Source organism: Rhincodon typus, chromosome 16, assembly GCF_021869965.1.
Source record: "Rhincodon typus isolate 14 chromosome 16, sRhiTyp1.1, whole genome shotgun sequence".
In the NCBI taxonomy this organism is placed as follows: domain Eukaryota; kingdom Metazoa; phylum Chordata; class Chondrichthyes; order Orectolobiformes; family Rhincodontidae; genus Rhincodon; species Rhincodon typus.
This window is the reverse complement of record NC_063347.1, coordinates 3,082,631-3,103,543: the sequence shown is the minus strand read 5'-3', so window position 1 is coordinate 3,103,543 and position 20,913 is coordinate 3,082,631. Positions and strand designations below refer to the sequence as shown.

At 42.5% G+C, this 20,913-nt stretch overlaps 1 protein-coding gene across 1 annotated transcript in view; it reads left to right on the top strand.

Moving 5' to 3' along the window:
* The window catches only part of LOC109917918 (host cell factor 1-like), a 95,896-nt gene that overhangs the window by 60,039 nt on the left and 14,944 nt on the right, over window positions 1–20,913 (top strand). Inside the window, exons 14-19 of the mRNA XM_048606667.1 lie at window positions 3,891–4,027; window positions 4,761–4,908; window positions 12,954–13,153; window positions 14,974–15,232; window positions 16,362–16,522; window positions 19,806–20,211. Coding sequence (XP_048462624.1) covers window positions 3,891–4,027; window positions 4,761–4,908; window positions 12,954–13,153; window positions 14,974–15,232; window positions 16,362–16,522; window positions 19,806–20,211 — 1,311 coding nt within the window. The remainder of the gene's footprint in view (window positions 1–3,890; window positions 4,028–4,760; window positions 4,909–12,953; window positions 13,154–14,973; window positions 15,233–16,361; window positions 16,523–19,805; window positions 20,212–20,913) is intronic.

Genomic DNA, 20,913 nt, shown 5'->3' with positions numbered 1-20,913 from the left:
CTGAGCCGGTGGCGGCACGGTGGCTCAGTGGTTAGCACTGCTGCCTCACAGCGCCAGGGACCCGGGTTCAATTCCACCCTTGGGTGACTGTCTGTGTGGAGTTTGCACGTTCTCCCCATGTCTGCGTGGGTTTCCTCCGGGTGCTCCGGTTTCCTCCCACAGTTCAAAGATGTGCAGGTTAGGTGGATTGGCCACGCTAAATTGCCTGTAGTGTTCAAGGGATGCCTAGATTAGGGGGGGTTAAAGGGGGATGGGTCTGGGTGGAATGCTCTGAGAGTCGGTGTGAACTTGTTGGGTCAAAGGACCTTTTTCCACACTGTAGGGATTCCATGATCCCACTTTTCAGACTTCCAGAAGCTGTTCTCTGAACGTGGGCATGTAATCTATTGGAAGATTTGTTTGTCTGTACTAAGACCTTTCTTTGATTAGTTTGAGGATCATCTTATCTCATGTCCATGAACTTATTCAAAAGGAAAACGACTGGTAGGTTCATTAGGTGACTTTCAAGTGGGAAACAAAGGAAATTCCAGTCCTTTATCTCAATCCTGGGGATATTAATAACATACTGTTGAACGTTGTTTTTATGATTTGATGGTACCGTTCTAAAACTCTTGTGTCTGTGGATGGTATGCTGAAAACATTAACTGTTTTATGCCCAGATTACTCATCATTTTCTGACAAGGTTTAAGCATAAAATTGGAACCTTTGTCCGACTGGATGTCTGTCAGTAATCCATACTGAGCAAAGAACTGAGTAACTTTGTTACCATTCCCTTAATGGTGATTGCTGTCAAGGGAATGTTCTCTCGGAACTAACTCGGCGTATCTATAACAGCAGAGAATACCTGTGGGCCCCTGTTTTTGGTAAGGGTCCTGCTCTTGGAAAACAGTCATATCAGACTTGAAAATTTAGTTCTCTTTCTTTCTCCACTGATGCTGCCCCATGTGCTGAGACTCTCCAGCATTTTCTGTCTTTCTTTGGTAATAGAGGTCCCTCTTTGATTGTATGTTGTGGTTTGCCCACTATCTGTCACACATGGCATAGTTAACAAAACTGCACCATCTTCCTGTGAAGACCAGACTAATTAAAATTTTGAGACAACAAGGTGCAGGGCTGGATGAACACAGCAGGCCAAGCAGCATCATAGGAGCAATTAAGATTTCGATTTGTGTTTACTTGGTACTTCTGAATTTCTGCATACTCTGCCTGAGGAAGTTTGTGGGCTGTCCTTAATATTTCTTGACAATATTTGGCCAGAACCACTATCTGGTGAATGACCATCTACTGTTCATCTGCAAGACACAAGTGTAGGGCTCGCACTGGGTCATGTGATTTCTGCCCCAAGTTCTGCCTTTCGCATCACTGGACCCATAATAGGGATCATTCTCAAGAAGCAGATGAACAGCTGAGAAGCTTTTTGTTCTTTGAGCTGGCTTCTCCCCAACTAGTCTGATCAATATCCAAAGCAGAAGTTGGAACCTGATGACTGTAGATATTTTTTAATCGACTTGCTCAGAATTATTATTCTACACCACTGGAGCAGGTGGGACTTGAACCTGGCCTCCTGGCTCATAGATATGAAAAGGCTATCACCACCACAAGAGCTCTAAGTCTTGACAGTTGTAAACTTAGGCAGGTGGTCTCCATTGAACTAAGTTATCTGCTGATTTGTGACTACCAAGCAATATCTTATTTTAAAATAAAGTTTCACTATCCTTTTGATTTATTTTTTAAAAAACAACTCACTGTCCAGATTCTGCAAACTAATGTCTACAAAACAAATTATTAAATATCAAGCTTTCCTAACATTTCTTTAGAAGAAATCTAAACAAGGGAGCATAAGGAATTGCAAAAGATTAGTATGCAGATACAATAAGTAGTTAGGATAACTAATAGAATATTATTGTTTATTGCGACAGGAGTTGTATCCAAAAGTTAATTCTGCTTCAGCTATACGTGGCATTGATGAGGCCACGTTTGGAGTACTGTGTACAGCATTTTCTTCTTATTATCAAAATCCTGGTTAGACTACACTTGGAATATTGTGTTCAGTTCTGGTCGCCTCATTATAGGAAGGATGTGGAAGCTTCAGAGAGGGTGCAGAGGAGATTTATCAGGATGCTGCCTGGACTGGAGGGCAGGTCCTATGAGGAAAGGTTGAGGGAGCTAGGACTTTTCTCATTGGAGCGAAGAAGGATGAGAGGTGACTTGATAGAGGTGTACAAGATGATGAGAGGCATAGATAGGGTGGATAGTCAGAGACTTCGTCCCAGGGCGGAAATGATTATTACGAGGGGGCATAATTTTAAGGTGATTGGAGGAAGGTATAGGAGAGATGTCAGAGGTAGGCTCTTTACACAGAGAGTGGTGGCTACGTGGAATGCACTGCCGGCAGTGGTAGTGGAGTGAGATACATTAGAGACATTTAAGCGACTCTTGGATAGGCACATGGATGATAATATAATGTAAGGTATGCAGGGTAGTTGATCTTAGCAGCATAATAGGTTGGCACAACATTGTGGGCCGAAGGGCCTGTACTGTGCTGAACTGTTCTATGTTCTAAAATAAAGTAAATACGTTGAAAGCAGTGAAGTATAAAACACCGGCATCGCCCTATTGGTTCAGTTGGTCTGTTTCTGTTGTAATACTGTGTACTACACCAATAATGTGCACTTTTTAAACTTTCAGTCTAAAATTTGCACTTTGTAATCTACATTCTACTTTGTCATATCTTCCTTTAAATCTTTGAGGTGGGAACAAGCTAAGCAGCCAGTCTTTCATGAGAGTGTCACTTGGTTGGTGAGCAAGTGTTTTTTTTTCTTGGAAACTCTGAGTTTCTTTCTTTTAGTATTATCCCACATTGGTGTTGTACTCAGTCCAGATAGGCTGTTACGTTTCAACTGTATCCCATAAGAAGGCTTCTAATGAGATCTCATCTCATGATTTTAACTTGAGAGGCATATGCTACTGATTTGTATCATCTTTTATTTTAATCATCAAAAATATGTTTACCTAAACCTAGGTGAGACCTTTTTGGGACAGCCCTTGAAAGTATCTGAGACAGAACTTAGCTGCAAGTAGTTAGGTTGCCAAATATATATTACCTGCCAAATCTCTTGCCTGAATGATGGCAAGTTTCATGGAGTATAAGGGATTACACCTGACCCCATGTGGAACACCTCCGGAAAGTGGAAGTCAGTTTTGTACAGGAAATAGTGCTACGGCAAGAAAGTTGACATCACCCAGTCAATGGGGAGAGGAAAATTTTAAAAAGAAAACCAAGCCTGTCTTGTTTTGATTATTGCTTTTGAGGATGGAGGGACAAGGATTGGGGGTAGTTGAACAAGGTTGCAGTATTTGCTTATTTATTGTATGGGTTAAAATAACTGAAAGTTTTCTTTCAAACTAGATTTGTTCTTCTGGTTGACACATAATTTGATAGATGTTCAAATAGTTATTCCTCGAGCCAATGTTGCTAAATCAGGTTATCTGGTAATTATTTGTTTTGTTTTTTGTGGGTTCTTGGTCTATGTAAATTAGGTACTACCTTCCCTACGTAGCAACAAATGACTACACAGCAAACCTAAACAGAAGTTGCTGGAGAAAGTCGGCAGGTCTAGCAGCACCTGCAGACAGAAATCAGAATTAGAGTTTCTAGTCCAGTGTCCCTTCTTCACCTTCGTTCTGAAGAACGATCACTGGACTCTAAACCGTAACTCTGCGTTTTCAGTGTAGATGCTGCCAGACCTGCTGAATTTCTTCAGTTTCCGTCTTATTCGTCTATGGTTTAAACTAGACAAATACAATTGCAGTGTAATGTAGTAGGAATTTATGCCTGACTGTAGTGAGTGATGTTAATTTCATTGTATTTTCTGTGCCTTCTCTTTCAGGTGTCACAGGAAGTCCTGGTATGAAATCCCCAATTACCATCATCACCACAAAAGTAATGACCTCTGGAACTGGAACACCAACAAAATTCATCACTGCTGTACCCAAACTGCAGACGGGGCAACAGGGACTTACCCAGGTTAGTACAGGATGTGGACAGCAGTGAATCTTTTTTTTTTTTTTTTTTTTTTTGTTTAAGAATTCCTTCCTTGCCCATTTCCTCCAAAGGGAAAGAAGTATGGATAACAATCTCAAACACATTGTGTTAGGCACTTTTAAATATGCAGTGCACAAAACTGCTTTTTTTTTTGCAAAGAAGCCCAACTGCACAAGAGAGGCTTTTGTGTAGAAATTAGCCTAAGTTATGGAATATTCTAATTACTGGAGAAAGCTTGGAGAAATTCTTAGTGTGTACTTAAGAGTGTGAAGGCTACATGGCAGGGTGGTGAGATACAAAGTCCTGAACATTGTGGTGTCTGCACTGTTGGGCTATGGAGATGTTGATGTGAAATAAGTGGGTTGGAAATTTCCTGAATCGTCCATCAGTTCAAAGATTGGAAGTTGTTTCTGATATTTGCCACGATGGTCAACTTTTGTTTTTTCTTCTTTATAAGTCCAACAGAAACCATGCACCTAACAAATTTGGCAAGAAAATGTCTCATTTTTCTGATATTGGCACTAAATAACTCGATTATAGTAGGGTCCTTGATGCCAAATCTGCCAACGTTCCTGGAAAATGGGATTATGAGTCAGAAAGAGCTTCATCTTATTGTTTTTCATGATTTTGAGCATAGAAATGGGGTTGTTTTTGTATGTGCTCTTGCCTGCTTATGTAATTAAATGCCTTTTCTTTCTGCCAACTCCCTCTCCAGGTATTGCTGAAAGGTGCTGCAGGACAGCCTGGCACTATCCTGCGAACATTATCTGGAACACCAGTTACTGGAGTCAGACTGATCACTCCAGTAACTGTTTCTGCTGCCAAACCAGCACTTACAACTTTGGTAGTGAAAGGGACCACAGGTATGACAAATGCCATGTGTTGATAGCTTTTGTTAAGCGGTCTGCTGACACCATATACTTATTTATGTCTTGTTTCTTAAATGTTTTGCAACATTTATTACACTTAGAGTCAAAGGCACCAAGCAGTGATTTGTTGAGGGTTGGGCAAATTGAGCAAAGATGTGTTTTAAGCCATTTGCAAGACAAAGGGTTTTAAGGAGACGATTTTGAAGTGGCCCCAGTTGGCTATGGGTCAAATAGAAGGCAGAATTGAATGAATGCCAGAGTTGGGAGAATAAGATGGTGTGCTAGTATTTAAAATGTTGGGAAGATGCTTCCATTGGTAGGAGAGACTAGGACCTGAGGGCACAGCCTTGGAGTAAAGGGAAGACCTTTCAGAACTGAGATAAGGAGAAACTTCTTCAGCCAGAGTGGTGCGTCTATGGAATTTGCTGCCACAGAAGGCTGTGGAGGCCAGGTCATTGAGTACATTTAACACTGAGATGGATAGGTTCTTGATTATCAAGGGGATCAGGGATTACGGGGAGAAAGCGGGAGAATGGGGTTGAGGAACTTATCAGCCATGGTTGAATGACAGAGCAGATTCGATGGGCTGAATGGCCTAATTTCTGCTCCTATGAATTATGGTCTTATTATGGTCTAAAATTGGCAAAAGTTACAAAAGAAGGGAAGAATGAGGTTTTGTAAGGAATTGTGGAAGAATTTCAGGATTATAAACATAATGCAATGGCAAAATTTGGGAAAATAAAGAATGGAATGATTGATCAGTGTATGCATGGTGTGAGCACGGAGTATTGAAGACATCATGTCTTGAGGGCGGCACGGTGGCTCAGTGGTTAGCACTGCAGCCTCACGGCGCCAGGGACCCAGGTTCGATTCCAGCCTCGGGCGATTGTCAGTGCAGAGTTTTCACATTCTCCCCATAGGTTTCCTCCGGGTGCTCCGGTTTCCTCCCACAGTCCAAAGATGTGCAGGCTAGGTGGATTGTCCATGCTAAGTTGCCTGTAGTGTTCAGGGGTGTGTGGGTTATAGGGGGATGGGTCTGGGTGGGATGCTCCAAGGGTCGGTGTGGACTTGTTGGGCCGAAGGGCCTGTTTCCACACTGCAGGGATTCTATGATTCTATGAGTTAGGACCTGGCTGAAGGCATCAGTAGAGCCAAATATTGTTTTAGAAGTGAAAGCATCCTTTCTTGATGCCTTGGCTGAGAAGTCAGTGGTACAGATATGCTCACTACATTGGTGTGGATACATGTGGAATCAAGTGATAGTGATACCATGGATAAATGACACTGGAGCATGTAAAATGATTAAATTCCGCAAAGGTTGAGGGGAACAAGAATGAGGTACCACAGTGATTCTGAAAGAAAGGCATTTATGACCTTGAAAAAAGCAGTTCTAGTACAGAACTGAAAAGAAAAGGAAGAATTATAAAATGATACGACATTATGTGCGGATGATGCTAGGTGGTGACAAATCTTTAAGAATCTGAAAGGGGTGGGAAGTTGACCATTGTCCTTTCCGATAAATCCGCCAAAGTAATCAAAAACAATTTGTTTTTTCGAGTAAGGTGAATGGATCCTGAGTAAAGGAAATCACTTCCTGCCACCCCCGGGTCTTGAACTGAAAGTCATGAAACGAGTGGTGAAATAGGAGAGGATTGAATGCGTCTTGTTGAAAATTTGAACTTAGAATATTGCTGGGGAGCTGATATAGGGGAGAAAAGCACAATGAGTAGCTTTTTCCAAAGCTGAAGAAAATCCATTAGTTCTGTAGACTTAAACTTGCAGGTGTGAAAGGCTTGGAGCATATGAATGGATCGAAAGAGGTGCGTTATAATTGAGAAAATATGTGAGGGTAGTCCTTTTCTGTCATTGAGTGATACAGTATGGAAACAGACCCTTCGGCTCATGCTGACCGTGGTGCTTACTCAGCTAATTCCAATTGTCCGCATTTGGTCCATATCCCTCTAAACCCTTCCCATTCATGTACCTTTCCAAATGTTGCTATCGTAGCTACCTCAACCACCACCTCTCGCAGCCCAGTCTACATACGCACCACTCTCTGCGTGAAGAAGTTGCCCCTCGGGTCCTCCTTAAATCTTTCCCCTCTCACCTTGAACCTGCGTGCTCTAATTTTCAGTTCCCCATTCCTGGGAAAAAGACTATATGCATTCATCCTATCTATGCCCCTCATGATTTTATACACCTCAATAAGGTCACCCCTCATTCTCCTATGTTCCAAGAAATAAAGCCCTAGCTTGACCAACCTCTCACTATAACTCATGCCGACTAATCCTGGCAACATCCTTGTACATCTTCTTTGCACACTTTCCAGTTTAACTATGTCTTTCCTATAAACAGCGTGACCAAAACTGTGCCTGATACTCCAAGTGCAGCCTCACCAACGACTTATACAACTGTAACATCATGTCCCAACTCCTATACTCAGTGCCTCAACTGATTAAGGCCAGCATGCTAAATGCCTTCTTCGCCACCCAATCCACCTGTGATGCCGCTCTCAACGAACTATGCACTTGTACTCCTAGGTCCCTCTGTTCCACAACACCTCTCGGGGCCATTTACCACATAGGTCCTACCTTGGTTTGACTTTCCAAAGTGCAGTCTTCACACTTATTGAATTGTATTGCAATTGTATTTGCCAATCCTCAGCCCACTTCCCCATCTGATCAAGACCCCTCTGTAATTTTTGATAACTTTCCCCGCTATCAACAATACCTCCTAATTTGTATCATCGCAAATTTACTAATCATTCGGCCGGGACATTCACATCCAGATCATTTATGTAAATAACAAACAACAAAGGTCCCAGCACCAACCCGTGGCACACCTCTAGTCACAGGCCTCCAGTCCGAGAAGCAACCTTCAACCATCACCCTCTGCTTCCTACCATCAAGCCAATTTTGAGTCCAATTAGCTAGCTCTCCCTGGATCCCATGTGACCTAACCTTCATGAGTAGCCTGCTATGCAGGACCTTGTCAAAGGCCTTGCTAAAGTCCACATAGACAGCTTCCTCTGCCCTGCCCTCATCTATCCTCCTGGTACCTCATCAAAAAAGCTCTAAAAGATTTGTCAGACATGACTTCCTGTGCACCAATCCATTCTGACTATCCCTAATCAGACCTTGACTATTCAAATATTGGTTGATCCTGTCCATCAGTATCCTCTGCAATAACTTGCCTACCACTGATGTCAAACTCACTGGCCTGTAGTTCCCTGGTTTGTCTTTGCTACCTTTCTTAAACAATAGAAGAACATTAGCCGTTCTCCAGTCTTCCGTGGCTAAAGATGAAGGAAAAATCTCTAAGAGCCTCTGTAACTTCTCTAGCCTCCCACAACGTCCAAGGATGGATGGACTTGATCAGGCCCAGGGGATTTATCCACTTTAATGTGCTTTAAGGCTGCAAACACCTGTCCGGTAATATGTATGTAGTCCAAAACATCTCCACCTGTTTCCCTTATTTCCTTAGCTGTCCAAATTAGCCCAGAGATGTAGGGAAGATTTGACCACATTTGTGCAGAGTCATAGTCGTACAGCATGGAAACAGACCCTTTTGTCCAACTTGCCCATGCCAAACAAGTTTCCCTAACTAAACTAGTCTTACTTGCCTATGTTTGGTCTATATCCCTCTAAACCTATCCTATTCATGTACCAGGTACAATCCAGCCACCCTCCCTTTTGAGTTGTTTCTCTTCGAGAAATGTGGGCATCACTGGCTGGCCCAGCATTTCTTGCTCATTCCTAGTTCCCATTGGGAAGGCAATAGTGAGTTGCCTTCTTGAAACATGGCAGTCTTTTTCTGGTGTAGATACACCCACAATGTCATTGCAGCGAAGGAGTCCTGGGATTTTCATACTGCAATACTGAAGGAATGGCATTATAAATCTAAGTCAGGATGATGAGTGCCTTGGAGAGGAATTTGTAGATGATGTTCCCATTTATCTGCTGCATTTCACTTCTAGAGGGTGATATTCATGGCTATCAAACAAGCCTTGCTGAATTCGTGCAGTGTATCTTGTTAATAGTGTACACTGCTGCTACTGAGCATCGGCTGAGAAGGGAGTGAATGTGGTGTCAGTCAATTGGTCTGCTTTGTCCTGGATTGTGTAAGTTATCTGGAGTCTTATTGGAACTGCACTCATCCAGGCAAATGAAGAGTATTCCATCACGCTCTTGACTTGTTCCTTGTAAATGGTACATAGGTCTTGGCAAGTCAGGTGGTGACTTACCTGCAGCAGGATTTCTAGATTCTGATCTCCACTGGTAGTCACATTATTTGTATAGCTAGTCCAGTTCAATTTCTTATGGGAAATCCACACCCCCCTCAAACCCCTGGATATTAATTATTTGGGGATTCAGCCATGGTAATGCGATTTGAGAGTTTATGGCACGATTCTTAGATTTTCTTCTGCTGGAGATGGTTATTGCCAGGCACTTGTGTAGCACGATTGTTGTCGGTTGTCAACCTAAGCGTGGATATTGCCCAGGTTTTGCTGCATTTGGGCATAGACTGCTTTAGTATCTGAGGAGTCATGAGTGGTGTTAAACATTGTGCAAACTTCAGCGAACATCCTGATTTCTGACCTTATGACAAAGGGAAGATAATTAATTGACAAAGCAACTGAAGGTGGTTGGATCTAGGGCACTCGTGGAACTCCTGAAGAGATATCCTTGAGCTGAGATGACTAACTTTCCACAACAACAACCATGAACCGTTGTGTTTGTGGTGGTTGTGGTGGTGGTGGTGGTCGTTGTTATGACAGCCAGTAGATTTTCTTCAAGTCCCTTCGACTCTTATTTGACTCTTAACTTTGTTTGAACTAAGGGACCCTTGCAGAGCCTAGTTTGAGCATCAGTTTATGCTAAGCAAGTGTTGCTCATCAGTACTGTTGATGACCCAGTGTACTGATGGCCAAGAGTAGACTGATGTGGCTGTAATTAGCCAGGGTGTATTTGTCCTGCTGTTTGAGGGCATATCTGGGCAATTTTCCACAGGAAGGTGATGGCCTAGTGGTATTATGGCTGGACTGTTAATCCAGAGACACAGATAACGTTCTGTGGACCTAAGTTCAAATCCCACCAAGCAAATGGGGAATTTGAATTCAATGAAAAAAACTGAATTAAGACTCTAATGTTGACCATGAATCCGTTGCCGATTGTGGAAAAATCCCATCTGGTTCACTAATGTCCTTTAGGGAAGGAAACTGCCATCCTTACCTGGTCTGGCCTACATGTAACTCCAGACCCACAGCAATGTGGCTGACTCTTAACTGCCTTCTGGGCAATTAGGGATGGGCAATAAATGCTGCTTAGCCAGCGACACCCTCATCCGGTGAATGAAAAACGGGGCGGAAAAAAGCATTGACTGACTGTTAAATGCCAATGTTGTAACTGGACTATTACAGGCTAGGTGGACAGCAAGTTCTAGAGTGCAGATCAGTACCATTACCAAAATGTTGTAGTATTTGTAGTATCCGCTGTTTTAATGAATTCTTGATATCATGTGGAATGAACCAAATTAGCTGAACATTGGCATCTGTGCTCCTCAGAATCTCCAGAGGAGGCCAAGATGGGCCATTCATTCAGCACCTCCGGATGAAGGTAGTTGCAAATGCTTCAACCCTTTTTTAGTTGAGTAAGTCAAAAGCAGGTAAAGGGTCATGGGGATGGAAGCTGGTAGCGCTGCCTTCCTAAGATAGAGGTGGACAGAAAGATTTGTCTTGTTATTTTAGTAGAACACAGTGAATTAGGGCAAGACAGTGAAGGGAGGGAGGGAGTCACTCTGTCGTCAAGACCCTGGATACACCAGCAGCCTTTGTCTTTAAAGTAATAAATCACTCAAGGCACTGAACAGGAGCATTTTAAAATAATGTGCCTCTGAGCCATAAAGAGTTATGTTTGGTCAGATGACCACAAGTTTGCTTCAAGAGGTAGGAAGTGTCCTAATGGAGGAAAATGTGGTGGAGAGGCAAGAGTGTATTTCAATGCTCTGGGCTTAGGCAACTGAAAGGACAGCCACTAGTGGAGGAGCAGTTATGATTGAAAATGCATAAAGAGTCAAAATCAGAAGAGCGTCAATATTTCTAAGCATTGTAGGATGGGAGATTGCAAAGACTGGGGGAAGCAAGGCCGTAGATGGAATTAAAAATGAGGACAGGCATCTTAAAGGTGTTGGCTTGATTGGGATCCATGTAAGTCAGCGAGCAGTGTTGCCGAGAAAATGGACTTTGCAAGTTAAGACATGGATAGCAGAGATTTGGATGACCTCCTAGTTTATGGAGGATAGAGAGTAGAGTGTGGCAAAGCGGCCCAAAATGTGTTGGAATAGTCTAGTCTAGAGGAGTTAGTTAAGGAATGGATTAACTTTTCAGCAGTAGACTAACTGAGAGGAGGGCAAAGCCAAGTAGTGTTACAGGAGCGATAATATAGGTAACTATAGTGAAAGCACAATTGAAATCAGAAGCTCATCTCCACATCCAATGCAATACCAAGACTGCAGACAGAATGGCTTAATCCGACTGTTGACAAGGATACCGATAGAGTTAGTATTTAAGGAGTGGAGTTTGAAGCAGGGATTGAAAACAACAAGCCTGACTTTCCCAATATTTAATTGGAGAGAATTTCTGCTTATTTGACGTCTAATCCTGGATAAGCAATCTGATAATTTAGCAACAGTGGAGGAATTGAGAGGACTGGTGGTGAGGTAGAGTTGGATGTCATCAGTACATGTGTGAAAACTGACACCATCTTTTGCCCAAGAGGCAGCGTTTAGATGGGAAATGGGCGAGGATCAAGAATAGAACAAAAACAGAAGTTGGTGGAAAAGCTCAGCAGGACAGGCAGCATCTGTGAAGGAAAAAAATCAATCAATTTCGGGTCTGGTGAGGAAGGGTCACCGGACCCGAAACATTAACTCTGATTTTTTTTTTCTTCACGGATGCTGCCAGACCTGCTGTGTTTTTCCGGCAACTTCTGTTTTTGTTCCTGATTTACAGCATCTGCAATCCTTTAGGTTTTTACTGAGGATCAAGAATAGATTCTTGAGGGACACCAGAGTAACCATACGGGAACAGGAAAAGAAGTCAGTTCAAGTGATTCTGTGATTTTATGATTCAGTAGATGAGAATGAAAACACGTGACATCAGTACAACCCAAATGAATAACATTGGAGAAGGCCTGGAGGATGGTGCATTTAATCATATGAAAGGCTGTAGACAGCTGAAGGACGACAAGGATGAAGCAGTTGCCTTTTGTCTCGTTCACATAAGATGTCATTTGTGACTTTCAGACCTTCAGTACTGTGGAGGGAAACCTGATTAGAGTGACTGAAACAGTGATGGTGAGATGAGAATGGATTTGGGAGATGACAACATGTTTGAGGACTTTGGGGGGATAAAAGTAAAGGTTGGCCAATGTTTGCAAGAATAAATGAGTCGATTTGGTTTTTCTTTTGAGAAGAGGTATCAGGAGAGAGTCTGACTTCATCTAGGAGGAGGGTGTGGCTGATGAGAATCTTGCTCTCAACTTTTTTTTTTTTAGCTCAACATGGTTCAGATGATTTGCAGGAAATCTGCTAAAATAATGGTTCAACATGCAAATACTGCATGCAATCTCACTGTAAAGGATATAGGCTGGGAAGATCTTGTTTTTGATCCATCGTTCTCTGGTGAGTCAGCCGGCATGTCACTGTCATTGACTCTGATGCACAAACTGGAGGTTGGAAAAATCTTAGCAAGAGTTGGTAATCAACATCTGTGTACAATCCCAGATCTGTCCTGGAGGTTGCTACAAGAGCTATGTTCTCACTTATGTTTGTCACTTATTCAGGTATCAGGCTAAATAGACAAGGAATAGGCACTGAAAAAACTTGCCAAAAAATAGAAATTGAACAGGAGTCTGCAAATATTTCTCAAAGAGTAAAACTTAAGATAGAGTTTGGTTCAAATATATCTGTTGACTTTGATGTTTGGAAATTGATTGTAAACCGTGTTGTTTAAGCCTCTTGTTGTCATAATTGTCTGTCAGGTGCAAGTACGCTGGGGACGATAGCAGGTACGACTCTCGCAGGAGTGTCCACCGTTTCACCAACGCTCAACACTCCCATTGCCACTCTTGGTACCATCGCCAACCTTACCGGCCAGATAATCAGTGCTTCCCCTAACACCACTCAGAAACTTACTGCTGTAACTGGAACTACTTCCACAGCCCCCATCATCACCATTCAGGTAGGACAGATCCAAGCTTTCAAAATGTTACAGTAGATTCATTTCAATGGAAATGTTGTGACTTTTAACAACTCAATGAAAAATGGCTCAAGAGATAGAGCCAGAAGAGAGCTTTGATAGTTGGGGCTGATGGAGTACACCTTTGCAGAATCCAGAATGTGAGGTGTCACCATAACAGATGATAAAGGTTGCTTTTAAGTGGTTTCCAAAACCAGGAGCACATTCGTTGATGTATTTTAAGGAAAACTGCCCCTGGCCTAGAAATTTGGCCAGTCACTTTGCTTGGCCACTAAACAACCCTCCAGGTCTTCAAAACAAATAATGGGAATGCAGTATCTACCATGTTGGTAAAAGTACAAAACAAAGTAATAATGTCCTCTCATGAAGTGGATATTAGCTCTGTTGCATATGCAAAATGCATGGTATATGTTTGAGGTAGTTCCTGGAAGATGGCTTTAGTTGGAAGCATTTGCCTCACTTAGGGGTGGGAAGAGGAAAATATTCTTTAATATAATGTTCATTTAATGTGATGTCACTAACTGGGTCAGCATTTATTACCCATCCCTAATTGCCCAGAGGGCATTTAAGAGTCAGCCACATTGCTGTGGGTCTGGAGCTATGTGTAGGTCAGAGTAAGGTCCTTCCCTAAGGTCTTAATGGAACTGCCTGTTAGATCACAAATAACTAAGTTCAGTTGTAAGATATACTTGGCTAAATGTACAAATAAGAGGAGTAAGCTCAGTCTGCTGTTCCACAAATGCTCTAAGCTGCCTGTTACAGTCTGCAACAGGGATACAATTGTGTTGTCAGTGTGACTGAACTAGTAATCCAGAGGCTCAGGTGGAATTCTACCAGAATTTAAAATTCAATTAATAAATTTTAAATACAAAGTTAGTCTCAGTTTTATTTATCATTCATGGGTTGTTGATGTGACTGGCTCGGCCAGCAGTTATTGCCTATCCCTAGCTGCTCTTGAGAAGTTAGAGTTGAGATGCTTATTTGAAGCACTGCAGCCCATTTGGTATGAGTTGACCCACATTGTTGTTAGGGAGCATGTTCCAGGATTTGTAATGGTAACAATGAAACTATTTATCAAGTGTGGAAAGAACATATTTTGCGTAATGCCCTTTTAGGGACGGTAATTTGCATCCTAAGCCTAGCTTGCATATGACTGCAGACCCAGAGCAATGTTGTTGAATCTTAACTGCCCTCTGAAATGGCTTAACAAATGGTTTCAATGGCAATTAGGGATGGACAACAGACATTGGCCTGCCAACAAATACCCTATCCTATGAAAGAATAAAGGAGGAAAATATAGGACAGCTTGCTGAAATTAAGCCTGGTATTGAGTCTCTCCATTTCAAAGCAAGGGTTGATCTCTATACTCGCCTCCCACATGTCCATAAATTGATTCATCTGTATTTCTAGGTCTGTGGATACCCCACTAGTACAAGAAAGCCAAGTTTTGTAGTATTAGTGGCACAATGGGTTTTATGGATGATGCTGTCCCAGAATGCGAACTAAAAGAGAAATGTAAAGAGCAACAACTTCCTCACTAGCCCGTAGCCAGCTGTAATGACCCTAAGGAATAAGTCTAGCTCTGTTCAAACCCCCAGGTGTTTTTAATCTTCTGTTGTAGTTTGCATTCTATTTAGCCACTGATCCATCACTCTGATCTGTCTGGAAATTAAACCAATTGTTTTTACAACAGTAGTGCACCTTCTATTAGTAGTTTAAAAGGGGTAAAGTGCAATGTCTTGTTGGCAACGTCTTTCCTTTTTGCATCTCTTACCCGTGTCTCTGAATTCTTTTCTTTTCAGCCTGTGTCTGAGCCAAACCGTGTCACAATTGTTGCCTCCCCTGGTGGCATGGTTGCACAGCAAGCACAGCAGCTTGTGAATTCAGGATCTGCTTTGGTCGCGGCACCTCAAGTCGCTACTGTGAATTCAGAAACTCAGACCCACAGGCTTGAGTTTGTTGAAATGCCAGTCAGATGTTCAAATCCTCCCCATGAGACATCAGAAACCAACACCACCAACACATCTACAACTACCACAGCAAACATTGCAGCAAACCAAGGCAAGTATACTGCAGGAACAAAAACAACAGGAATAGTTTTGTTTACTAATTTACTGGTTATTTTTGTTAATTATCTCTATGACCCACAGAACTAAGGCAAGTAGATGGTCTTATGATTCAGTTCAGCTATGATCTAATTGAATGGTGGAACAGGCTCAAGAGGCTGAATGGCATCCCGTTATTATGCTTGTATGTCACTTTTTTAATAAATTGTTGTCTAGTTAACATAGCTGATGAGTGAGTTAACTGCTCATAGCTGAATTATGGTCAACTTGTTCAGTTGGAGGCAGACTCGTCTCTGAATCAGAAATTGTGGATTCAGGTCATGTAGTCATAGAGGTATCCAGCGTGGAAACAGGCCCTTTGGCCCAACTCATCCATATCAATCAGTCCCAACTATGAACTTGTCCCACTTGCCTGCATTTGGTCCCCTTTTAAACCTTTCCAATGCATGTACTTAACCAAATGTCTCTTAAATGTTGTAATTGTATCTGCCTCTACCACTTCCTCTGGCAGTTCGTTCCATATAGGCACCATCCTACGTGTGAAAAATTCAAACCCTAGGGATCTAAATGCACAAAGGTTTAAAGGGTTAAAAGTCAGTTCAATGTTGATGGAATGCTGCATTGCTGGAGGCGCTGTCCTTCAAAAGAGGCATTAAATCAAGAGACAACAAGGTGCAGAGCTGGATGAACACAGCGGGCCAAGCAGCATCATAGGAGCATTAAATCAAGATCTTTTATGTTCTCTGAATGTAAAAGATTCCATGGTGCTATTTTAAAGAAGAGAAGGCAAGTTCTCTTCAGTGTTCAGTGTCAATAGTTATCCCTCAATCTGCAAAACACAAGCAGATTATTCTATTGCACTGCTGTTTGTAGGAGCTTGCTATGTGTAAACTAGCTGCCACATCTCCTACACTGCTAATGTGACTACCCTTCAGTAGTAGTACTTCATTGGCTGTCATGTGTCCTGAAATTGTGGAAGACTATATAAAGTAGTTTTTTTTTGTTTTAACTGTGACAGTTAATAAATTATGGGCGCTAATATGCTAAATAAAACTTCTTACATAATTGAAACTATAACTTAATGTTTAATCATTTAATATTTTTGTGCTCATCCAACTTTATAGTCCAGCCACCTGCCATGAATGCACAAGGTATTCCTGAAAGTGTGCATGGTGAAACAGCAACAGCAGGAACAACAAACACTGCAACCACTGCATCTACAGCTCAGAGTGGGGCAGTTACCATGGTAACACAGTCCACACCTGCTCCTGGACCTTCGACACAGGTAAGGCAAGGAAGAGATACACGGGGTTTGGGACTGTACAGGGATGTGAGCTTAACACCCAATTAAATGCTATTAGATAACAAACAATTTTTAAATAGTTTCCTCTGGCACAAGATGTAGTCTACTGGCACTGCAGAGCTGTACATGGCAAATGTTGGAGAAGCCATCCTTCAGATAGGACTTTAAAACACGTGGATGTAAAGATGCCATTGTGTAATCAAAGAGTATGGCATGTCCAAGTCAACATTCCTACTGCTACTAACTCCATGAAAAGCCTGATTCAAGTGTCACTTCTATCATTGTACTTGGTCATGCAGAACCAGATGCTGCACTAATCTACAGAAATCAAACAAATTGCGTTCTTGCAATAAAACCATTTAGACTTTAAATTAAATTTTTAATTCACAGAAAAATGATCACGCTGCTTCACATTATCAGACGAAAGTGGGTTGTGAGGTAGAAGATGAGTGAAAGCTTTGTCAGAGAGATCTTGAGTAAGGAAAGGGAGGCTGAGGGGTTTAAGGTAATTCAGAGCATTGTGTCTAGACAGCTGAAGGGACAGCCACGGTGGTATAGTGAAAGAAGTAGGGGACTGGGCAGATCTGAGAATTGCAGAGTTCACCTATGTTATAGAGCTTAAGAGGTAAAGTGCTCAAGGAATTTAAATAAAAGGGCACACTTTAAAGTTGAAGCATAGTGAGCACACCGTTGACTCTGAGATGGTATGACCATAAGACTAGAATTAGACTATTTGGCTCACTGAGTCTGCCATTCGGTAAGATCTTGATAACCCTCAATTCCACTTTTCTGTCGTTTCCCATAATCCTTGATTCCTTTACCGATTTTAAAAATCCGTTCAAATCAGCCTTGAACATAAATGAGCTAGCCTCTACAGCCCTCTGTGATTTAAATAAAATTCCACAGATTCACTATGCTCTGAGGGAAGCATTCCATCACATCTCTGTCCTAACTGGGTGGGTCCTTACTCTGAGATTATGCCTTTTGGTCCTAGTTTCTCCCACAAGGGAAAACAACCTCTCCACATCTACCCTCACAAGCCCCGAAGAATTTTGTATGTTTTCAATAAGGCCATCTCTCATACTCCTAAACACTCATGAATATAGGCCCACCCCATGCAACCTCTCCTCTTAAGACAATCTGGGATCAACTCAGTGAACTTCTCTGCTTCCATGATAACTTGTGCTTTGTATCAAGACTTCCCTTTTTTTTTTACTCCATTCCCTTTGAAATGAAGACTGACATTCCCTTCCCTGTTACCTGCTCAACTTGGATGTTAGCTTTTGTGATATTGCACAAGGACGCTCCAATTTCTCTTGCTGAAGCTTTCTGGAGTTTTTCTCTATTCACATGATATATTCAGCTTCTCTGTTCTTCTTGCCAAAGTGCATAACCTTGTATATTCCCGCATTCTATTTCACCTCCTAAGTTTTGTACCCGCTCACTCAACTTGCCTATGTCCCTCTGTATATGTCTTGTGTCGTCCTCACTATTTGCATGCTCACTTATTTTTGTATCATCTGTAAAACTTGGCTATGGTACACACTTGTCTGGCCATTCCTTTGACTTGTCAGTGACCTTCTGAAGTTGTGCACCAAACTAACAATTCACGAGGGTTCCAAGTTTTGTGTCATCTGCAAATATTGAAATTGTGTTATATACACCAAGTGACTTCACCTGACAAAGGAGCAGCACTCTTTAAAGCTTGTGATTTCAAATAAGCCTGTTGGACTATAACCTGGCGTCGTGTGACTTCTGACTTCATAGTATTGCATTTACAACATTGCATTTCCATGTAGCAATCTGCATCTGCAACTCATCAGTTTTATTTACCACACTCCATGCATTCACCTACATGCAAGTAACCTTGATTTGAACTGTTACTTTCTCCCTTACCCTCTTAACTTACTGTCCCTTATTCTAGTGCAAGCTCTCTACCAGTATTCTCTGTGCCTTGGTAAAAACTGAAAGAACTGCGGATTCTGTAAATAAGAACAAAAAACAGAAGTTGCTGGAAAAGCTCAGCAGGTCTGGCAGCATCTCTGAAGAAAAATCCGAGTTAACATTTCGTGTCCAGTGACCCTTGCCTCCGAATCCTCAATTCTGGTGAAGTGTCAACAGACCCGAAACATTTACTGATTTTTCTTCTCAGATGCTGCCAGATTTGCTGAGCTTTTCCAGCAACCTCTGTTCCTTGGTACTCCCTTTCTAATACTGTCTCCTGGTTCCTACAGCCCTGCCAAATTGGTTTAAACCCTCACTATAGCATTAGCGAAATATTCTGCAAGGAACTGCATTCCGGCTGTATTTAGGTAGAAGCTGTTCAATTACTCAAGATTCTAAAGAGCCCTTCAGAGATAGCGAGGAACTGCAGATGCTGGAGTCTGAGACAACACTGGAGCTGGAGGAACACAGCAGGTCCGGAAAGAACCCTTTCCTGCACCACCTTTCCAGCCCCACTTTCATCTCCTTTTATCCTCCTATTTCTCTGCTCATTTGCATATGGCATTGGGAGTAATCTGGAGATTACTACCTTTGAGTTCCTATTCCACCTAACGCCTTAAATTTTGACTGCAGGACTTCCTCTTTAATGCCTGTGTCATTTATACCAATGAGGACCATGACAGCTGGCTGTTCACCCTCCCCCCTCAGTAACATACTTGATTGTGGCACCATGAAGGCATCCACCATCCTAGAATCATGCCTATGGTTGCAGAAACTCCCATCTTTGTTCATAATATTGAATCACATTGAATCACTTGCTCCTATTGTATTCCTTGTAGTTCTCTATAAGCTGAGAACCCAGTCATGCCATTAACGTGGCTTAGGCTACACCCCCCAGATGCACCATCACTTCCATCAGTATTCAGAACTGAATTCGTTCTGGGTGTTATTGCACTGTCTATTATATTTTGATTGCCTAGTGGTCACCCATGTGCATTCCATGAAGTTCTTGGCCTCAGTGGAAGCTTCAGAGGCTCCCCACCACTTCAGTGAAGGTGGAAGCTAGTCCTGGGATCAGGGAAGCTCTCAGTGAACAACATTGCTGTTTTTCTGTAGTGAGAATACTTATGAGTTATGTGAACCCTTGCTTGAATTTCTAAACAATAATCTAAGCGAGCTGGAGAAGAGACGCTTGAAGTTTCTGACTAATTCCTTCTGAAGATTCTGATTGATTAATTGTTCTGTGCAGCAATTAGGATTGCACCATGACTTGGTTACTACAATGTAAATGAGCTATCAAATTAATTTTCTCTTCCTGCAGGCAGCCCCATCAACTGAAGGACAATCTAATAGCATCGAGCAAGGTTCTGTGTCTACAGTGGGACAGAATATTGTACAGATTCTGCCTGTCAGCTCCACTGGTGTTGGTGCCACAATAGCAGTTAGGGTCTCCAGCAGCACAAACCAAGAAGCAGCAACAGCTACCTTGGCACAGGCATTGAATCCTCAACCTAGCGTCGGACTGCAGCAAGATCAGCTCCTACCTCCGCGAGAGCTGCTGGCTGATAGCCGGCCAGAGACCCTTGCTGAGCTGGGTCTGTCTCCTGAGGAGCTGGCTGTAGCAGCTGCTGCTGAGGAGGCAGCCCGTTTCGCAGCACTGGAGGAAGAAGCTAAGGCAACGACAGTGGCACAAACATCTCTGGTCTCTAAAGGGGCTGCCACAGCAGGTAGGTGTACGTGCAGGTTTGAGTTCCCAACTGCGAGGTTAGTAGGAGTAAGCGGAAAATTGAGAAGCAAATTTGTAAGATCTCCCATATCTGTAAGAATAATAGGGTTGTAATAGAACATAGAACATTACAGCGCAGTACAGGCCCTTTGGCCCTCGATGTTGCGCCGACCTGTGAAACCAATCTGAAGCCCAACTAACCTAAACTATTCCATTATCATCCATATGTTTATCCAATGACCATTTAAATGCCCTTAAAGTGGGCGAGTCTACTACTTTTGCAGGCAAGGCATTCCACGCCCTTACTACTCTCTGAGTAAAGAACCTACCTCTGACATCTGTCCTATATCTATCACCCCTCAATTTAAAGCTATGTCCCCTCGTGCTAGCCATCACCATCCGAGGAAAAAGGCTCCCACTGTCCACCCTATCTAATCCTCTGATCATCTTGTATGTCTCTATCAAGTCACCTCTTAACCTTCTTCTCTCTAATGAAAACAGCCTCAAGACCTTCCCTCCATACCAGGCAACATCCTGGTAAATCTCCTCTGCACCCTTTCCAATGCTTCCACATCGTTCCTATAATGCAGTGACCAGAACTGTATGCGATACTCCAAGTGCGGCCGCACCAGAGTTTTGTACAGCTGCAACATGACCTCATGGCTCCGAAACTCAATCCCTCTACCAATAAAACCTAACATAC